At 37.6% G+C, this 20,129-nt stretch overlaps 1 protein-coding gene across 1 annotated transcript in view; it reads right to left on the reverse strand.

The window, feature by feature from the left end:
- LOC135178814 (dynein axonemal heavy chain 5-like) overlaps window positions 1-20,129 on the reverse strand; it is a 196,248-nt gene that overhangs the window by 161,179 nt on the left and 14,940 nt on the right. The window contains exons 8-26 of the mRNA XM_064150074.1: window positions 19,314-19,415; window positions 18,248-18,434; window positions 16,961-17,126; window positions 16,744-16,837; window positions 15,264-15,362; window positions 13,267-13,448; window positions 12,592-12,711; window positions 11,179-11,380; window positions 10,294-10,389; window positions 9,394-9,567; window positions 9,212-9,301; window positions 8,409-8,564; window positions 6,976-7,115; window positions 5,381-5,532; window positions 2,780-2,987; window positions 1,933-2,020; window positions 1,696-1,819; window positions 1,417-1,580; window positions 242-334 (exon numbers count right to left, since the gene is read on the reverse strand). Of these exons, the coding sequence (XP_064006144.1) occupies window positions 242-334; window positions 1,417-1,580; window positions 1,696-1,819; window positions 1,933-2,020; window positions 2,780-2,987; window positions 5,381-5,532; window positions 6,976-7,115; window positions 8,409-8,564; window positions 9,212-9,301; window positions 9,394-9,567; window positions 10,294-10,389; window positions 11,179-11,380; window positions 12,592-12,711; window positions 13,267-13,448; window positions 15,264-15,362; window positions 16,744-16,837; window positions 16,961-17,126; window positions 18,248-18,434; window positions 19,314-19,415 (2,637 nt within the window). The remainder of the gene's footprint in view (window positions 1-241; window positions 335-1,416; window positions 1,581-1,695; window positions 1,820-1,932; window positions 2,021-2,779; window positions 2,988-5,380; window positions 5,533-6,975; window positions 7,116-8,408; window positions 8,565-9,211; window positions 9,302-9,393; window positions 9,568-10,293; window positions 10,390-11,178; window positions 11,381-12,591; window positions 12,712-13,266; window positions 13,449-15,263; window positions 15,363-16,743; window positions 16,838-16,960; window positions 17,127-18,247; window positions 18,435-19,313; window positions 19,416-20,129) is intronic.

Raw genomic sequence — 20,129 nt, forward strand, 5'->3', positions numbered from 1 at the left:
CAATATTTTAGAAATACTTTTTAAAAGCAACTTTGCATTTCAATATTAAAAATGACCAAACATAGGGTTTATGAATTATTGATCTTGTGTTCAATTAGTTAGCATGGAAATTAAACCTAGGCTGTCACTTAACAAGAAGCTCCACTAGATTGCAAGTCAAAGTACTGGTACAAAACATATGAGATTAAGAAATGCTGACCAAAATACAAACGTTTTAAAATAATTAAAGCCAAATGCTCACCTGCTGCTGTTTATGATGTAAATGAGCAAATTTCCACAGAGGGATATCTTTTACTACTGATAATACAATATTTACTGATTTGTTTACAGCACTCTGGAAACAACAAAACATTCACCTTGAGCACACACAGATCACAGCAAATATGTGGGGAGAAGATGAAAAAAAAGGATCCTTCAAACAATACCAAAAATGGAACTATACATCTGTTTTTACAGGAAATATTTTCAGAAACACAAAGTAGGATCACTCAAATCACAATTTGTTAGGGGAAAGAATACTCCATAAAGCTTTATCACAGTCCTTCTACTATTGTGTGGTTTTCAAGCAAAAATATAAGAGAGCTTCACCAGTAATCATGAATCACTGGGGATCATAACCTAGTTACAGTACTATTTCCCCTCAAACTGGTCATTTATTATTCATACTTTGATCTTTCTTGAACACATTCATCTGAATTTGTGATAGCATATTCTATCATTTATACAGGCAGCTATATAAATTATGATTTAATTTCTTCTGTCTATGCTACGTTTAAATGATGCTTGGTGGTCTGATTTCTTAGTGACAACACCACGAAGGCTGCTGGTGAAATCAGAGAAAGAACGCAAGTACTGACTTTTATAGCGACTATGATAAATGAAAAGTTGACAATTCAACACCATAAAATGACTTTGTGAATAATTTCAGACATCATAGGACAGTGACTGTAAGTACATGTGTCACTGTTCAAATTTTTGCACTGTTTAGGGCTTTGACTAGAAATATTTTTCTTTACAACTCACTCTTGCAGAATGCTGGTTTATGAATGATATCTTAAACTGATAACATTGTTTTATACTCTAAAAGAGTTTAAGGAGACCACTAGATCAAGTCATGCAGTAGCAGTGGCACTCATTCTTATTTTTGCTTTCACTTTGGAATGTTTACTTCTAAGCAGAGGGCTTTGAATAGAAGTTGTTGAGCCCTTATGAAAAACAGTTTTTTCTACTGACCTGCCTAACAAACCAGGTTGGTGGCATCATGACCTTAGCAATCAACGATGTCATAAACTCAGTGACTTCATCTTTTTTCCCCCTTCCTTTTACATCTTAGATTTAACCCACACATGTTGTTTTCAAACGATGCAATTATAAATGTTCTACTATAATGACTGAGATGTACAATTATTATGTTACCTGAATATCCTCAAGATTTGGTCTCAAGACAACATTTGGAATAGCCAGTTGAATTTCAGCTTTGAATAAAGGAACCCTCTGGGTGTCTACAAATTTGGTCATCTGATACCTGGAGTCAACAACATGCAATCGATGTTTCAAGGACTCTAAAGAATTCTTCGTGCCTAGGTGAATATAATATTTAAGAGGGGTTATATTTTTGGCCACAATAAGCTTTTTGGGGAAAAAAATCTTAATATTATAGTAAAAAACTTAAACATCTGAAAAAGACAGACTCACATCTGATCAAAGACTCAGTATTCTTCTGACAAAGCTGTCCCACCAGATTATAGTAACCACAGGACAGGCATTCTTGGCAGCGTGTTTTCTGTTTTATGTCGGTATGTGTACAGGTGAATGAATCCTAAAGGGTTAAAAAGAAATTCTTGAGGAAATAGCCATATTGCCCAGCATGTTAGTGAAATATCAAGTATCTGACTAGGTTATAAGTTACTTTTTACAAAAAGGTCTTCTTACCTCCAGAGTTCTCCCAGCATCATCTTTCAGCCTGTGCTTAAAAATATCTACCAGTTCATATGCAGAGCACTCCACTTGCTGACTTTGTCTACAAAAACAACCTTACAGTCACACACAGGGAATCAAACATATGGACCTTTCTGCTTTTTTCCAGGCACACATCACAAGTTATACTGTGTGGTGATGGATTATACATACAGACAAATACTCTTATATTTTCTGCTTTGTTCCTATTGCTTGGGCATACAGAGAATGTCTGTATATTAAGATATATAGATTACCAAGAAACCCATTTGTCAGAATCTATTATATCTGATTCAAGTGGACTTCATAATAATTAAAGAAACAGATTTATCTTCCAGCTACAGCTAATAATATCAGGACAACACAGTGAGACAATCTGTGAAATCAGAATGTAAGTAGAAAGTATCTTATTTTGCACAGTGAGCAAAGACATCTTTTTGCAGAACTGAACAACTCTTCTGGTATAATCTGGAAAATAAGCACAGGCCAACAAATTTGCAGCACCAGGAGAATGGGAAGTCTTATTTTAGCTAGCTAGCACTAAGAATCAAACAATTAACACGGAGATGAAATTTCAAGTCTTATCTACTCTTATTTTTCTTGCTACTGATAAGAATGGCATAGGAAAAAAATATAAAATGCTAAACATTACAGAAGCAGTCTTACATCTACTACATTCAAGACACTTGTGAGATTTTCCTTGTATCATTCTGCCTTAGACTGGTGCTCTATTAAAATAACATTCTAAAGGTACATACAAAATTAATATATAAATAATCCCTCCCAAACATAGCTTGCCAATCTACGCAATGAATAAACCTACTGAGACAGCTTGTGAGCAGCAGAGATAGCAAGCCTTTCTGTCTGTTCCAGGAAGGAAAGCACATCTATAGGTTCATCCTCTGGCAAATTTATCAGAGCAGTGTTGGACATATCCTCCAGAATTCTTTCAATTCTGCATTCCAGGGTATCAGCTGCTTCTTTAACTACATAGTCCAGCTTCTTCAGAGTACTATAAACATTCTCAATAACTAAGCAAGAAAAATAAAATTAACACAAATCATGCAAAATAGAGGCCTATTAAATTTCATCTTCCTCCCTCATGGTGTTCCAGTAAAATGAGTATCTAATGGCAACGTGTGCTAGTTTGAAGCAGGCTAGAATGTTTTGGTGCAAAGAGCTAGATCATAGGCTGTGAAAGGAAAACAATGGTGATGTCTACGTCCCTCAGAGTCTTGCTGAAGAAGAAAGTAAACATTAGATAACACTTTTGCCATTTTGTCACACTCTGCTTTGGGCTTGAGACTGAGCTGCAGCTCCCTAACCTCACCTTCCACTCACCTTTGCTTCTTAACCTCTTGGCTGAACCTCTGTTCTTCCTTAGGACTGGGATAAGGTTGAGAGGGGCAGGGGGAACGTGCAGGGGTGGTTGAGAGCCCCTCCTGGAGACTTAGGTTTCTGGGAGGGGAGTTGTGCTTCTGTATCACCTTTTACCTTGTATATTTCTGTCTATAACTGTATATACTGTAAATATCTGCTTGCATATTGTGCTAGCTGTAAATAAATAGCTTCATTTATATTCCCAGAGCCGACTGAGACTAGTCTGGGTGACTTCTAAAGTGTGGGGGGGCGGGGAACACCCACACCATCACACAGTGAAACATGCAGTTATGGAACTGTTCAAAAAGCATGTGGACATAGCACTTAGGGACATGGTTTACTGGTGGATTTGGCAGTGTTAGGTTAAAAGTTGGACTCAGTGACCTTGGCTTTTCCAGCCTTTATGATTCTAAAGCTAGAAGGTGACCAGCCCAGCCTTAAGCACTGGTCAGATCTACAAGGCACAGTCACAAATAGACAGCTGCGCAAACCTATGACCCACTTCACATTCAGATTTAGACTGTATCTGTGCCTATATATCTTGCTGCTTCCCATTTTGAGGAAGAAAAGTGAAAACCTAACACAAATCTACCCCAACTGAAACCTGATTTCCAAGCATGAGCTATTGCTTCCTCATGAAACTGAACATACACTGAAACCAAACCAAAACCAAACCTGACATCTATTGTATTGGTTTTACACTCTTTCAGCACCAGAGCACTTAATCTCTTATTGTGCTCCTTGCGAGGTCACTTCAATGCAGTGACCAATAACATTTAGTAAGCTTAAGAAATTCTGATAAACTTCAAGAAACTGTGTTTCTACAGTGTTTTTGCTTCCATTTTACCTCAAGAGTAAAAAGAAGTATCTTGTTTATGTGGGAGGATGTAATAGATATAAGGCAATAATCAAAGAGGGTAAAAGGATAACAAGAGCTGTTAAAGACGGTGGTCAAACAGCCCTGTCTTGATAACCACAGTTTAGAGCAGGACACCATTTTCATAGGTCATAAATCATGTAATCCTTAAGGTTGGAAAAGATCTCTAAGATCATCAAGTCCAACCTTATACCAAACATTTCCATGACCATCAGACTATTTCCTGAAGTGCTACATCTACTTATTTTTGAACACCTCCAGAGATGGTGACTCCACCACTTCCCTGAGCAGCCTGTTCCAGAGTCTGACCACACTTTCAGTAAAGAAAGTCTTCCTAACATCCAACCCAAACTTCTCCTGGTGCAGCTTGAGGCCATTACCTCTTGCCTGGTCACTAGTTACCTGGGAGAAGTGGTGAATACCAGCCTCACCACAACGTCCATGCAGATAGCTGTAGAGAGCAATAATGTCTCCTCTCAGCTTCCTCTTCTTCAGGGTAAGCAATACTAATTTCATGTCATCTGCAGACTTACTGAGGGTAATCAATCTCCTCATCTAAATCATTGATAAGGATGCTAAACAGAACAAGCCACAGCACTGAGCCCTGGGGAACAGCACTTGTCCAGTCACCAACTTAAGTCCATTTTCCACAACTCACTGGTCCTGCCCATGCAGCCAGTTTTCAATCCAGTGAAGAGTACACCTGTCTAAGCCATGAGCTGCCAGGTTCTCCAGCAGAATGCTGTGGGAGACAATGTCAGGGGTTTTACTAAAGTCCAGGTAGACAACATTCACAGTCTTTCCCTCATCCACTAGGCAGGTCACCTGGTCATATAAGGAGATCAGGTTGGTCAAATAGGATGTGCCTTTCATGAATCCATGTTGGTTGGGCCTGATCTCCTCAGTGTCCTCTACATGCCATGTGAGCACACCCAAGATAAACTGCTCCATTATCTTCCCCTCTACCAACGTCAGGCTGATAGGCCTGTAGTTCCCCAGATCCTCCTTCTGACCCTTCACCTTACTTGTTTCTGACTTACTTCCATAGACAGGAAGGAGGAAGTTGGCACGTTTTTCCTGGGTATAAATGAAGTGCTTTTCTTAAAACTAACAAAGAATACCACTTAAGATCATCAATGGTTCACCTCTTCTTCTCCTACCACATACATTTATTGATGTTTAAAGAATTCCATGACAGCTGCATCAGGCCTGGGGTAAGAGCATCCTCAACCTGCCCTATGAAAGGTTTCATCACTGGTTTCAGCATAACAGGAATCCCATTTAGACACTCTTTATAACTGATCAGTAGATTCTGGAGTCTGCAAGACATAATTTGAAGAATGTGCTTATTTCAGATATCTGAAACACACTTAAATTTTGATACATTTTCTGTTGAGATTTGCAAATTCCAACTCCATGTCAAAAATAAGAACTCTTCCCAGCTCTTCTGTGCTCAAACTAAGCTTAAAGCAGAACCAGACTGGGCAAATAACCACTTTCAGTAAAGTGACTATGATTTATTCAGATAATTTTTCTTCCAAAGAAATGCTATTACATTTTTAAAAAATCAGGAAATTAAAAATGTATTTTTGTTCCCTTCTTCCTGTTTCACAAGACACAGATATCAGAAATAGAAGCCTAATTCTAAATCAAGACTTAGAAAAGGCCTGAGTTCCGTATGAGAACTGCTGCTAAAACAGTAATAGCTATGTTCCACGCCAGATTAAAGCCTAAAGCATCATAGAAACCATATACTGAGATAACCCCTTCACAATGTATCCAAAAGTGTTTTTCCAGGGTTGCTTAAGTAAAAATCTACAGTATCTGAATATTTCTTCATTGCCTAAGGAGTCAATCTGAAGTCTTTCTTAGAGTATAAAGTAACTCTGAATTGTTTCTTTGCTGAAAATATTTTATGTACTCTTTTTCTCTCAGATGGCAAAAGCTGGAAGGTGGTTGCTTGTTAGGACTGTAGTACATAGAGTTTTCCTTGTACATTAGAAATGTTAGGTTAATTTGCCCACAGATAATTAATTTAAAATGTGGTCTTATAAAAGATTGAATGCTTTAACAATCAAAAAAAGGGAAGGGGGAGGCTTGAATTCAAATAAACTTTTTGAACTATGTCCCTTTTTGTACACTTCTATTTAAGAACTGTCTGAAGAATGCACCTGACAAAGGATTACTTTTTTGTGATCTACCATCTGTTCTTAGTGAGCTACAGGATTAGTAACAAAAATAACTCCTCCAGTATAGAATTAGACTCTTACAAGAATCAGAAAGAAATTATTTTAAATCACCAGAAGTTATTTCAGCAATTCAACAAAAGAGAGAAAACTGTAACTTAGGTAATGTATTACCTATACAAAATTTTGGGTTGTGCCATAATCAAGTAGTAAATTCCATCTTGTTTTTTTCTAAGAGAAAACAAGGTTTTGATGCTGACTATAATATTTTAGAGAGTAATTCCTATGTTGTAGTGCATAGATGCCTCACCAGCACCTAGGAAGCACATTTACGGAGCAGCTGTTGCAATAACAAAACGAAGGCATGCAGGCATTTTCCAGTAATGAGGTATTTGTGCAGATAGGAACAACTGCATGTCACCAATATTACTGTGTAAACGCAGGGGGAAGCAGTTAAATTTCAATTAAACTCCATCAAAGAGAAAAATTATAATAAATCAAAAGCATAAGCAACAGACATAAAGCTAGGAGTTCCCATTTGCAGATGAGAATCAAATCCAAAAACTGTTCACTCACGCCTCTTGATGTCTTTTAATCTGTTCTTCATCTGCACACAATCCAAGGACAACAGCTGGAACTCCAAAATGCATTCTTTTTAGGTATTTTGTTTCATAAAGTACTTCTAGGACTACTGGGTCCAAGTTTACAAGTAATTCCTTCATGTAGCAGTATGTGAGGAAAAAAAAGAAACAGAAAATAAGGCAGGAGTTTGGTGACTACGTGCATCATAGAATCATAGAATTCACTGGGCTAGAAGGGACCTCCAAAGGTCCAAAGTCCAACCCCTGCTGTGATATTATTGTAATATATAACAATGTGAGTAGAGCACAATAAAGATATTGTGCCCAGCACTGATCCCTGGGGGACACCACTAGTTACTGGCTGCCAACTGGATGTGGCACCATTCACCACCACTCTCTGGGCCCGGCCTTCCAGCCAGTTCGTGACCCAGCACAGAGTGAATCTGTCCAAGCCATGAGCTGCCAGCTTTGCCAGGAGCTTGTTGTGGCAGATGGTGTCAAAGTCTTTGCTGAAATCCAGGTAGACTACATCCACAACCTGCCTCACATTCACCAGGCAGGTAACCTGATCATATAAGGAGATCAGGTTGGTCAGGCACGACCTGCCCTTTCTAAACCCATGCTGGCTGGGCCCAGGCTTTGCCATCCTGTAGGCACTGCATTTTGCAAAGCATTAATCAACAAATATAGTGATTTCAATTTCCTGTCTCTCTCTCACCATGCCCTAAGCACTTTGTGCCTGTGACTTACAGAATCATAGAATCATTGAATGCACTGGGTTGGAAGGGAGTTTTAATGTCATCTAGGTCAACTCCCTTGCAGCAAGCAGGGATGTCTCCAACTAGATGAAATTAATTACAAACAATCTTGGGAAGTTTAATTCTAGTTTTGCAGCTATCCTTTGTGGAAGCTAATTTGCCTTTTCATATCAGTTTCTCTATCAGTAGACTAGGGAATATGTTGTGAAGACTAATCTCTGTACACTTTTTGACGCACTAAATGCTATTAAGATGATAAATAAATTTGAAAACTAAGCTTTAGATGTCAGCTGTGCAATCATAAGTTCAAAAAATGCCACATTTTAAATACAATTTCTTGGCACCACAGCAGAAAAAGAAATCATCAGTGAAGTAAGAATAGTAAGATTTTCTGGCTCAAGAAGCACTTTTGAAAGCAAATTAATGACACTGCAAAAATAAGAAACAAGGACGTTGCAAAAACAAGAAACAAGGTGAGGCCTGTACCATAAGTATATAAAAAAAACAAATCAAACCAAAACCCAAACAAACACTATCAATTCAGGTACTTCATTTTTTTATCCCTGTTAGGACTATTTCAATGCTGTGCTTTTCTATCCATGCTATGATTAAAGTAGCATATGTAATACTAAACAATAGAACAGTAATACAGAGAATAAATCATACTTACCTTGGTTTCTGCATGCCTGACAAGTAAGGAAGCACACAGAGCATTCCTAGCCTGGTCAGCAAAACTGCACCAGGCCCTGTGATAAATAAATTCAAATTCCAAAAGAACTGCAGCTATTCTGTTATAGCTCTTAACAACCTTCTTCATTTCCAGTGTCTGCAATTCAAGGGAAAAAAACAACCATGTCATGAGTCTAACATAGTAGACCAGACTTTTTCCCAAGAAACAAACAGAAAACTTCAAGTTAGGCTAGTATAGAGATAAAGTAAAGCACAGAACCATAGAAATATATTTAGGAATTCAAACATTAAGAAGCATTTAACTGCTCTAAACAACATAACTTTTCTTCTGACTTTTTCTCCCAGTCTTGCCCATAAATAAAAGTCTACACTATGACCTATACAAGGCCCAGATGTCCCATTGAGAAAGCTATAAAAATGTGTAGTTAGTGTTTGTGATTAAATATGCCAGTCCTCTTCATTACATAGCATAGCAGACAGAAGGCTTTCATCTCAGGTACACAGCCAACAGTGCCACTATCCACATGAACAAGTCAAGTCCCAGAATACATGGGCACTGACATAAATCATCATCTTAATGATTTGAGGAAAGTATCTCTCCTCAGGCATAGACTAATAATGCTGCAAAAGGAATTTGAATCCTAGAGCAAACGCTAACATCCTCTTGGGTGAGCTTGATTATAAGTTGCTAGAAAAGTGAGCTTAGGACCATAAAAATGAATCATGTGTCTGTTAATAACATGCTTGGAAGCTTTGCTTAAATCCTCCTCTGCTAATTCCAACCTTCAAAAGTGTGGTTTTCTTTTTAAGGAATGTCATCGGGTGGTCAATTTTTCTGTATAACTGCTGAGCCCACATAATTTTCCCTGTTACCTAAAACAGAGAAGATATGGCATTATATTTCTATCAACTTAAAACAGTCAAGAAGCAAAAAGCCTTTTTTCTCTGGTTTATTTAATTCTTACTGGTGGTATATTACGTGGAATAGGTGGATTTTCTTTTTGCTTCTGGTAGAGATTTTGGACAAACTCCAAGTCTTGGCTGTACTGCTGAAGGACGATGGTGTACTTCTCACTAAGATCAATATGATTTTCTCCTATTCGTTCAAGCTTCATCAGAAGTCCCAGCATCTGTTCAGTCTAAAAAGAAAGATGAAGTATTGACTGCAGAATGTGTTAACAGTTTTAAAAAGTCATAGTTCATTAAGTTCTTTTTACTTTATATGTTCTATAAGCTGCTTGTAAGCTACTTTCTAGGAAAGAGAGAAAAGCCAGTTTACACAAATTAATGAATTTTACTTCTGTCTTTTGTCCCATACAGAATATATTCACCATAGTATGAACAACTACTACTACTGCATACTGGAATGTGTAACACTTTTCTGACTCTTAGATTATGACCTTTTTTTCCCCCCTGCAAACAGTAGAACACCTGCACCTTTACTCATGCTTCATTAACATCTCATATTATGAGACCAGAGCCTGAACCAAAGAACAGTATTGACATTAATGTAAGAGATGGCAGAAATCATTTCATTACTCCTTCCAGTGCAGCATGAATAACTTAGAACTGCAACAGGAAGCACAGGGAACACCAGGATGAAGAAAGAAAATAAACTTTAAAAAAATATGGAAAAGAAAGATGGAACATAAAAGTGGCACTAAGTACCCATGAACATTTTCATGTTGCTTGTGCAAGTGACTTTTAAAACATCTGTAATAAGTTTGATGTCCTTCTATACTATCTCAGGCAGCCACTAGCACAGTACAAAACTCTGGCAGTAATGAAGGAATTCAGTGGAAGCTGTGGCTACTCAGCCTTTCAGGGCAGCAGAACAAGGGATTTGGATTTGCAGAATTACTTACAGTTACGGTCTTCTCAAACCAGGAATCCAACAATTCCTGTATGGACTCGTACAACATTGCAACTTGGTTCTTAAATTCAAGGTAATCTTTTTCAAACTACAAAAGGCCAAGAGTAAGAAGACAGTCCATAAATATGTATGGCTCCAACCATTCAGGTGCATCAAGGCCATGTAATTTTTTAAACACCCATCAAATTCCAGTTACCAGTAAACATTCTCATTCAGAAAGGAGCCACACAGAAAGTATTACAGAAATGTAAGCTATTAGCCAGTTAGAAGAAAGTCAAAGGCACTCTAGATTTAAAGGAAACTTCCTGACAGTTGCAAGCTACAGTTCAGGAAGGCAGGAGAGGAAGTCAGCACTTCTAGCACGAGTCTGTTAATCCTACAAAGCAAGCAGGCTACGATTCAAAATAAGCAGCTCACTTCCAGCACGTGCATTCCGAAGCACTTGAGGAGCTACTTCAGTTTTTACCACCTTTCTCAGCGCTAGGGCGTGATACCGCCCACTTCTTCTAAAACCTTCATCCAAGAGCCTTTACAACTGTTATCATAACACTGCCTTTACTGTTCTGCTATTTTCAGTAACACAGAGAAAATCTTCCAACTAGATGAGCTACACTTAATACATTGACTTGCCTGAACTAATTTTCAGTCTGCAGTTACAAGCTTAGAAAAAGTTATATGCAACATTACCTATCGCACAAATCCTAGTCCATAAAAATATAACAGAGATTGCAAATGAAAACCAAATTTATCCAAACACTTTCAAATTGTATTAGAGCAAAATACTATATTCATTTTTATAAAATTTGCCTTTGCATAACTACAGTGAAAAGCATAGAAATAAAGGAGTGATTGTCAGAAACATGGTAAATGTCTGTACCTCCTTTTTTCGGTGGTCCAGGATATCATACTGCTTGGATTTGGCGTTTGCAGCAATGCTCTGGTAAAGAGCACTGATTTCTTCAATACCTTCTATTTTTATACACTGGAGCTCTAAAAGGCTTTCCATAATGTTGCTCATATCTGAAATCTTCTCCAAGCGTTTACAGAATGTATAAAATTTTCCAAATATATAGTTTTCACTAATGATAAAAAGACAACAGAGGGACTGCAAATGTATTTCTACTAGTTTATTGCTATTTAGCCCACAGATGTTCTACCAGAACTACTACTAACTTTCACATTAAAGAATTTATGCTGTAATACTTATAAATCAAGTAAAGACCTTTTTGAAAGAATGGATATAAACAAGATAATGCTTATCTTTATAAATGTTAATTAAAGGTCTTTACTGTATTTCACAGGAGCTACCCTTTTAAATAAGACATTTGAAGGAGACCAAAATGTGAATTTACAACGCTAAGAAATGCCTCATGCTTTAAGTGCCAATACAGGTAAATCTCTGCATGGTGCTGTGACAAACAACTCAGCCCAAAGCTGACTAAACTCCCCTCAAAGTTTTTCACTTAGATTTATGACTCAAATTTGCTGGGGTTTCAGATCATATATAAATATATGTATTAATTTAACACATGCAAAATTCCCAGAAGTTCCCTTAGACATCTGCAAGCAGATGGCTGGCAAATACCTCTCAATAGTTTATTCCTGAGTACTGTGTCCAGTTCTGGGCCCCTCAATTCAAGAGAGATGTTGAGATGCTGGAACGTGTCCAGAGAAGGGCAACAAAGCTGGTGAGGGGCCTGGAACACAAACCCTATGAGGAGAGGCTGAGGGAGCTGGGCCTGTTTAGCCTGGAGAAGAGGAGGCTCAGGAGTGACCTCATTGCTGTCTAAATTACCTGAAGGGACATTGTAGCCAGGTGGGGGTTGGCCTCTTCTCCCAGGCAACCAGCAACAGAACAAGGGGACACAGTCTCAAGTTGTGCTGGGGAAAGTATAGGCTGGATGTTAGGAGGAAGTTCTTCACAGAGAGAGTGATTGGCATTGGAATGGGCTGCCCAGGGAGGTGGTGGAGGCACCGTCCCTGGATGTGTTCAAGAAAAGACTGGATGAGGCATTTAGTGCCATGGTCTGGTTGACTGGCTAGGGCTGGGGGATAGGTTGGACTAGATGATCTTGGAGGTCTCTTCTAACCTGGTTGATTCTATGATTCTATTCTACGATTCTATGAAAAGGAAAATTAAAAAAAAAAGAAGCTCAAACATCTGCAATCTTCAGATTATAACAAACACTACAGTTTAATTGATCTTGTTTTGCTAGCCAGCAGATATAATTAAAACTCATCTAAAAATTGTATAAGTTAATGCAATGCAATGTTAGAGTGAATTATTTACCTGAAATCAAATTGCCTGTCACTTAGATTTTCCTTTAGCTCCTCCCTAATTCTCTGAAATGATGTTTGGTATTGTTCTTTGAGAGAAATGCATTGTTGTATCCTCTTTAGCAACTCCTGTCTGGGGAAGAGAGTGCAGAAGACAGAAAATCATCCTAAGGAAGGCTTTAAGAGTATAAACAAGATTAGAACATGGTCAGATATGCAACTTTGCCAACTGAGAACATAAAATGATACATTACCTGAAACATGTTCAAAGTACAAGGCTCACATTTAAAGTTTTTGTTTTAAATGTGTTACATACAGTGGATATTTTTAATCCAAGTTTTCCCTGAAATCAGACAAAAACTTCACAGCATAGCTCAGAAAGGACTTAGAGCCAAGTAAAGCCTCCCCATCTAAACAAAGCCATGGGAGTAAAATATTCAGTGATGTATGCTAACATACATTACATGATTTCAACACCAGTTATTTGCACAACAAATGGTACATTTGGTTTTTTGCACACTACTGAAGTCTGTGCAGTATGGGTAGTCAGAAGCTTAAAATTAACATGAGAAGTAATGTTTGGTAGGAGGACAAGGACCTATTTAAACCTACCTTTTAACTGATGAGCAATCTATGATTTTACTTGTAATATTAATAAAAGGAGATGAAATTATCAAAATTCCCTCACCTGTCCAGATCCCAGATTTTTGAAACACCTTCACATAAATAGGTCTTGCATGTCTTAATCATTTGATTAGTGATCTTAAGAAGAAGAGGTGTTATGCGCTCTGATGTGTTGTAGTATGGTGATGTACAGTAGATCATACAGATGGTATTCATTAAACTGGGTACATGTTCCATCATTGTTACCTACAACAAATGGATAGGTCAGCAATCCAAATTTCCCATAAATTACAGTATCACAGTATCACCAAGGTTGGAAGAGACCTCATAGATCATCAAGTCCAACCCTTAAATTAACACAATGGAAAATGTAACAGCTCTGGAAACACATTTGCCAGTGGATAAACATCTTTTTGATTGCAACGCAATGTTTTTGTAGACAACTCATTATGAACTGGACCATCTAATTCATCTGCAGGGACCTAACACTTTATTACCAAGATTTTTTAAAATGGGGAACAGTTAATGAATAAATGAATAAGTCTTCTTCCATGTGATGGTTTGGGTGTTACCTGTCCCTCCCCTCACTTTAGAAATCACCCAGACTAGACTCAGCCAGCTCTGGGAATATAAATGAAGCTATTTATTTACAGCTAGCACAATATGCAAGCAGATATTTACAGTATATACAGTTATAGACAGAAATATACAAGGTAAAAGGTGATACAGAAGCACAACTCCCCTCCCAGAAACCTAAGTCCCCAGGAGGGGCTCTCAACCACCCCTGCACCTTCCCCCTGCTCCTCTCAACCTTACCCCAGTCCTAAGGAAGAACAGAGGTTCAGCCAAGAGGTTCAGAAGCAAAGGTGAGTGGAAGGTGAGGTTAGGGAGATGCAGCTCAGTCAGAAGCCCAGCCAGAGAGTGAGACAAAATGGCGAGAGTGTTATGTAATGTTTTTGTTTCTTCTTCATCAAGACTCTGAGGGGAGTAGACATCACCACTGTTTTCCTTTCACAGCCTATGATCTAGTTCTTCTCACCAAAACATTCTACCCTGCTTCAAACTAGCACATTCCAGAATGGGATTTTCCAAAGAAAAAAAACAGAGACTGTATGCTTTGTGGCCGTAGCCCCCAGTACATAAAGGTGTTGTAATTTTCTTTGCAAAGAAACATACTATCTAAGCAAAAAAAGTCATCAAGTGCTAAAAAAGAGTTGTCTGGTTGTATGAAAGACAAGAAGAAAGTTAGTCTTTGTTCCTTTTGCCTAGATCTGTACAGAAAAGAAATCCAGACGAGGGAGGCAATGCAACAATAATCTCTCTCTTCCTGAGGATACTGAACTATAGATTCCACAGAAAAGCATGCAAGCCAGACATACTGAGAGCTCAGAACAACAGACAATGAATTGACCTAGAAGAAGTATGGTATCTCAAAGTCCAATTATGGCAGAATAGTGAGTATTAAAAAAAAAAAAAAGCTTAAACAGTTTTCCCTGGTGGCTGTACCATCAAATTCATGCCCTCAGTGAAAAACTTAACTCTGAGATCCACATGGTTATGAAAAATAAGTTTAATCACTTTAATGAGAATGACAGGAAATACAGGCTGCCTTCAAGAGAAACAGCTTTAACATATTAAGTAAGTGGAAGCTGCCCAGCTGCAGCTCAGTTGAAGTCTGAAAACTTACTTATGATATTTGCATTAAAACAACCATGAGTAACTTCTAACTGAAGCATGGAGGCAGGAAGAAACACTGTATGCAAGGCTCAGCCTCACAAAGACAACTCACCTCAGTATCATCTTGGGAAAAACATAATATTTTGCTTTTCTCATGCTTTTAAATTATATTCTGGAATGACACCTGCCTCCTACATAAAAAGTAGTATTTTCTCTGCCTTATTCAAAATCTGTAAACTCACTTCACTAATGCCAAAGGAGTGAAGCTGTCCACTAATCTTTAAGCACAGCAATTAAATAATGAAAGCAGAAATCTCTTTCTTTCAGTAGCAAAACTCTTTCTTTTCTGAATTTTATTTCAAGTACCTTTAAATTACTACTTACAGGTGAAGCTTTGGCAAGTGGACAAAAAAACTTATCCAGTGTATATAAATATCTCACATTGTCTTTAGCTTCATTGGCAGCAATTGTTACGCTACTGTCCTGAAGAAAGAAAAAAAAGGATAGAATTTTTACTGCTAAAGTGTATCAAAAAAGTTCTTGCTTTTTTACAGTGCATGCTATCACAAGACTATGATTCCATCTTGCAACCATTTTCTCACAGAAGTTTTCTCAAATAAGCCATTTCTTCTTTACATAAGAATAACTGCTTTTACATGCAAAAATTGGTAAGATCTGCCTGGTAATCAGCAATATTTTGGATGTGACTTGGAGGAAATCCTTGCTTAGATCCTCCAAAGAATTCCCTTCCTGATAGAAATACAATAGTATGGCTTTGATAATCTAATTTACATTTTAGAATGGTTCCAGCATGGTACCCTTTCTACGAAACTTAAGACAAGATCCCTGAAATGTACCAGGGTGTTTCCTATCATTTAAGGGAAATGAGTTCACAACTAATCCCTATATGTAAATCTGTTTGTGATAGGTGGAACTATCCAATACTTAGGAGGTAATTCTGCATGAAGAAAAAAAAATCTAGTTCATCATCCTTGGCTTGCACTGGCCCTGTACAGATCCTCTTGTCCAAATTCCATTTATCATAAAAGTCTTCAAATATCTTAAGGACAGAACCAAAACCTCACTAAGACAACACTGTTTTCCTGCTCCATTGTCAGAACAGTGGAATACCTTCTTAAGTACTAAAAGATTCTGGTGTTTGAAGGATCTAATCAGATCAGATTCTATGAAAATAAGCTGGTCTACTGCTTATTTTCATAGAATCATAGAACTATTTGTCTTTCTGGCTTGCTGGGGGAAGTATAGGGTGGATGTTAGGAGGAAGTTCTTCACAGAGAGAGTGATTGGCATTGGAATGGGCTGCCCAGGGAGGTGGTGGAGTCACCGTCCCTGGAGGTGTTCAAGGAAAGCCTGGATGAGGCACTTGGTGCCATGGTCTAGTTGACTGGATAGGGCTGGGTACTAAGTTGGACTGGATGATCTTGGAGGTCTCTTCCAACCTGGTTGATTCTATGATTTACATTAAAGGTACCCACGAATCTGAAGTGGCAGCTATGCTAGAAAAATCCAATTGTCAGTAATTCTAAAAGCAATACAATAAACTTTTTGACATCTATACAGTTGGGTTGCACACAGTATAGCTGCAGAGTTACAGAAAATGTTGTATAACTGCGTTGATTTACTTTTGTACAACCATCTTGCCCACTGTGTTAATGAAAGACACATTACAGAAGCACAGACTTCCTTTCAAGCTGTCTAATTTAAAAATCAACCAAAGGATACTAATAACCACAGTACAAACCCAGTACAAACACTGAGAATTATTTTTAGCATTGTGTTCCATTCTGTATTGTGAACACACTACTGTACTACTTTAATTCTTTTATTAAAGCATAGTGATTACCAGCTCTTTCCACTGCTTTAATGTCTTTGATCTTGCTGCCTGAAGAATACTTATAATTTTCTTTACTCTCGAACTCTTGATCTCATCTAAAAGGCTTTGAAGAAAGAAACACATTTAATACTCTCTTTGGAATAAAAAATTACATTTACTTTTAAAAAGTTATTTGGGTTTGTTTTGTTTTTTTAAGAATCTGTGAGAATTAATGCAAGGATTTAACCTGTTAAATGTTGACATTCTTGTCTTCCAGTGTTCCAGCTCTGCAGATGGACCAAGGTCATCAGCTTCTCTTCTCATTTGTTCACTTTCCACTAAAACCTGCCTTATCTGTTTGATCCAAATTGTGACCACTTCTTCCAGTTTCTCAGTGACCTCTGTGTTACTACCTTCAAAATTATAGAACGGGACAGTCTTATAAGTACCAAGAAACAAATACTCATATTGAACTGCAGAAACAAAATGTCCTTATCAAACATAAACTGAGGTGCTTAGTAAGCTGTGTATATTCAAATCACTGACCAACAACAGGAAAAGATTGAGTGTAACAAGATGCATACACATACCATTTTTATCTACCTACTCTGTTACTACAGCATATCCTTTACAATGGAAGCAGATTAAAACACAGTGAGCTCATAAGCCAAAAAATACAGTAATGTGGTTTTAGGGGAACCACATTTCAGAGCTCCAAGTACTGCATTAACTATTATGTGTATACTTTTCTGCTTGTATTTCATAAAGTTTGCTTCACATTTCTTTTTTTCTGCCACTGCAGCCTATTCTGTATCAAAGTCTCATGTAATGTAAACCATTATCAATAGTCACAAACCCCCCCTACAATTTATAAGTCAACACAACTTTTAGAATTTAGGATGCCCTTGGAGCTGAAAGAGTCCAGTGAACTTGGTTCATAATATTTAAGATCCCTGGAGCTTGTACTACTAAATAGATCTAAAGAACTTTTCTTGCTGTGTAACATTACTGCATCATCTTAAGAGTCACCAGTGTGGAGGCTGCCCTGCAATAAACTCATGTAAGGACAAGAGACATTGCAAAAGAATTGACTGGTTTGACATTATTTCATTGTGAAAGTCCATGTGGTGGAAAGCTATTGTTTAAAGAGTTAAAACTATTTTTCTTACATATACATATAATTGGGGTTTTGGGATTTGTTTGTCTTTTTTTTTGGTTGGTTGGTTTGTTTTCTTTATAAATAGATCTTGTTTTGGCTTCACTCAACAACTACTTGACCAAAAAAACTAGAAGGAACACAAGTCACTGCATACATAGAATGTCAAGGAACTACCTAATCCTTTAAGATCCATGAATGGGCAAATAATCAATGATTTTATGATCACACAGTCAGAACACTGTTGAGAGTAAGCTGAAAAAACTTTACAGCACAGGGAAGATTAATTAAATCTTCAACATATTTTTTTAGAACACAAATGTTATGTCATTAGTTAAACAGCATCATTGTGTTTGCTTTGCCTTAGAAATTACTCACCTGCAGTTATGTAGTCAGACGGGTTCTGTAAGTTGCTAAGATAAATATCAATATCCACCTTTGTGAGCTGAATTTTATCTTCTATATTCTGTCTTGACGATGACAAAGTACTCACAAATGTATCCACTAAGTATAGAAAGTCTTGTATCTGGCTGTTCTTCAAGCCTTCTTTCACTGCACCCCAATTCTGATTATTTTATGAGGGAAAAAATTAAAATTAGGATCACACATTCTTTTGTTTTCTGATCACAAAAGCCATCTTACCAGAGAATGGCAGAATGTTAGAGAGGTGTTTCTTAATCACAGCAGTATATAAAGGCTTATCAGTACACCCTTTAAAATACACTCACCTGTACTATAACATAAATAGTTTAAAATGTGCATTGGTTTAATTATTCTGTTAGACAAAAAGAGACTAACAAGTAAGAGGCTCTCATGAAATAAAAATGTCTTCCTGCTCTCACCATGTTCACAGGGAATTACTGTCTTTTTTTTTTTCCTAGTCTGATTTGGCTCTTTCTAAATAGAAAATACAGTTTCTACTCTACTTGGTCCTGGGTGAGAAAAAAATGGTAGCATATTACAGCAGCTTATGACATCATCATTCCTGACAGACATTGATCATCATTATACTTCCTGAACATGTACTTCTGGAGAATCAGAACTACCATGCTTTGTGAGCGCCATAGAACAAGCACAACTCAAAGAAGCTGGATACTCTGGCCATGATATGGTGTGTGCTGTTCATGTTCTAGAATAAAATAATGGACTGATTCCTTGTGCTGCCAGAAGGACTTGACACATCTTTCAGTCCAAACTTAACCTAGTTTTCTCTCACCAGAGTTTTACCTTAGTATGGCTGCCACACTGTGTTCTCCTTTGTCCTGAGCATTGTAGACGGTACTACTGCTTGAAAATGATAGCTACATGAATTTCAAACACTTACATACACACTGAATTGCTCTGATAAAGCCCTGTATTATGTTCAGCTGATGCACAAACAGGACTGCAGAAACCAATTGTCTTAATTCCACATGTTTTTGAGAAAAAAACCCTATTTGATTACCTGTTGGGATTTAAGTGCTGGTATCATGATTTGGGACAAGAAAAATTCCAGGCCCTGAAGGATATTTCCATTGCTACAGTCAAATATGCCAAAATTCATCTCCTTTGGGAAGAAATGAAAATTAGCAGAGTGTATGTGAACTTCTACAACATTATACTATTTGTATGAAATTCAGACATATGACAGGCACACATATACATACACACATCATATATATAAATGCATAGGTTCCATGAGAATACTGCCCCCCAGCTTCTGAATCTGGATTGGACACGGACTAAAATTCAAGCAGAAGTTCCAATACTTGCACTTAAATTTTGAGTCACCATAAGATTCAGTCCTGCATTGCAGCAACACTCAAGTGATCCATCAAAACTAAACATTTATCGCCAATGCAGTAATCAATCTTAGGATTTAATCTAGATTTCTCTTTTAAAGTAACCACTCCCATCTATCATATATGCCTGAAAAAGGACAACAAACATATCAGGAAAGAACTCCCTCTCTCAGTTGCACAGTTCTCTCCAGTTTATTGTTAATGAATTCATGCTTAGGAAACAGTTCTTTACCAAGAGGGTGGCCAAACATGGGAACAGGCTTCCTAGAGAGGTGGTCAATGTCTCAAGTCTGACAGAGTTTAAGATGCATTTGGACAATATCCTTAATAACATGTTTTTACAGTCAGCCCTGAATTGGTCAGGTAGTTGGCCTAGGTGGTTGTTACAGGTTTCCTCCTACTGAAATTACCTATGCTAGCCTATTCCAGTTAATGCAAAGCAAGAAGTGAATTGATGAAGCTGGAGGCAGTGAGAGTCA

This window comes from Pogoniulus pusillus, chromosome 10 (genome assembly GCF_015220805.1).
Source record: "Pogoniulus pusillus isolate bPogPus1 chromosome 10, bPogPus1.pri, whole genome shotgun sequence".
Lineage (NCBI taxonomy): Eukaryota > Metazoa > Chordata > Aves > Piciformes > Lybiidae > Pogoniulus > Pogoniulus pusillus.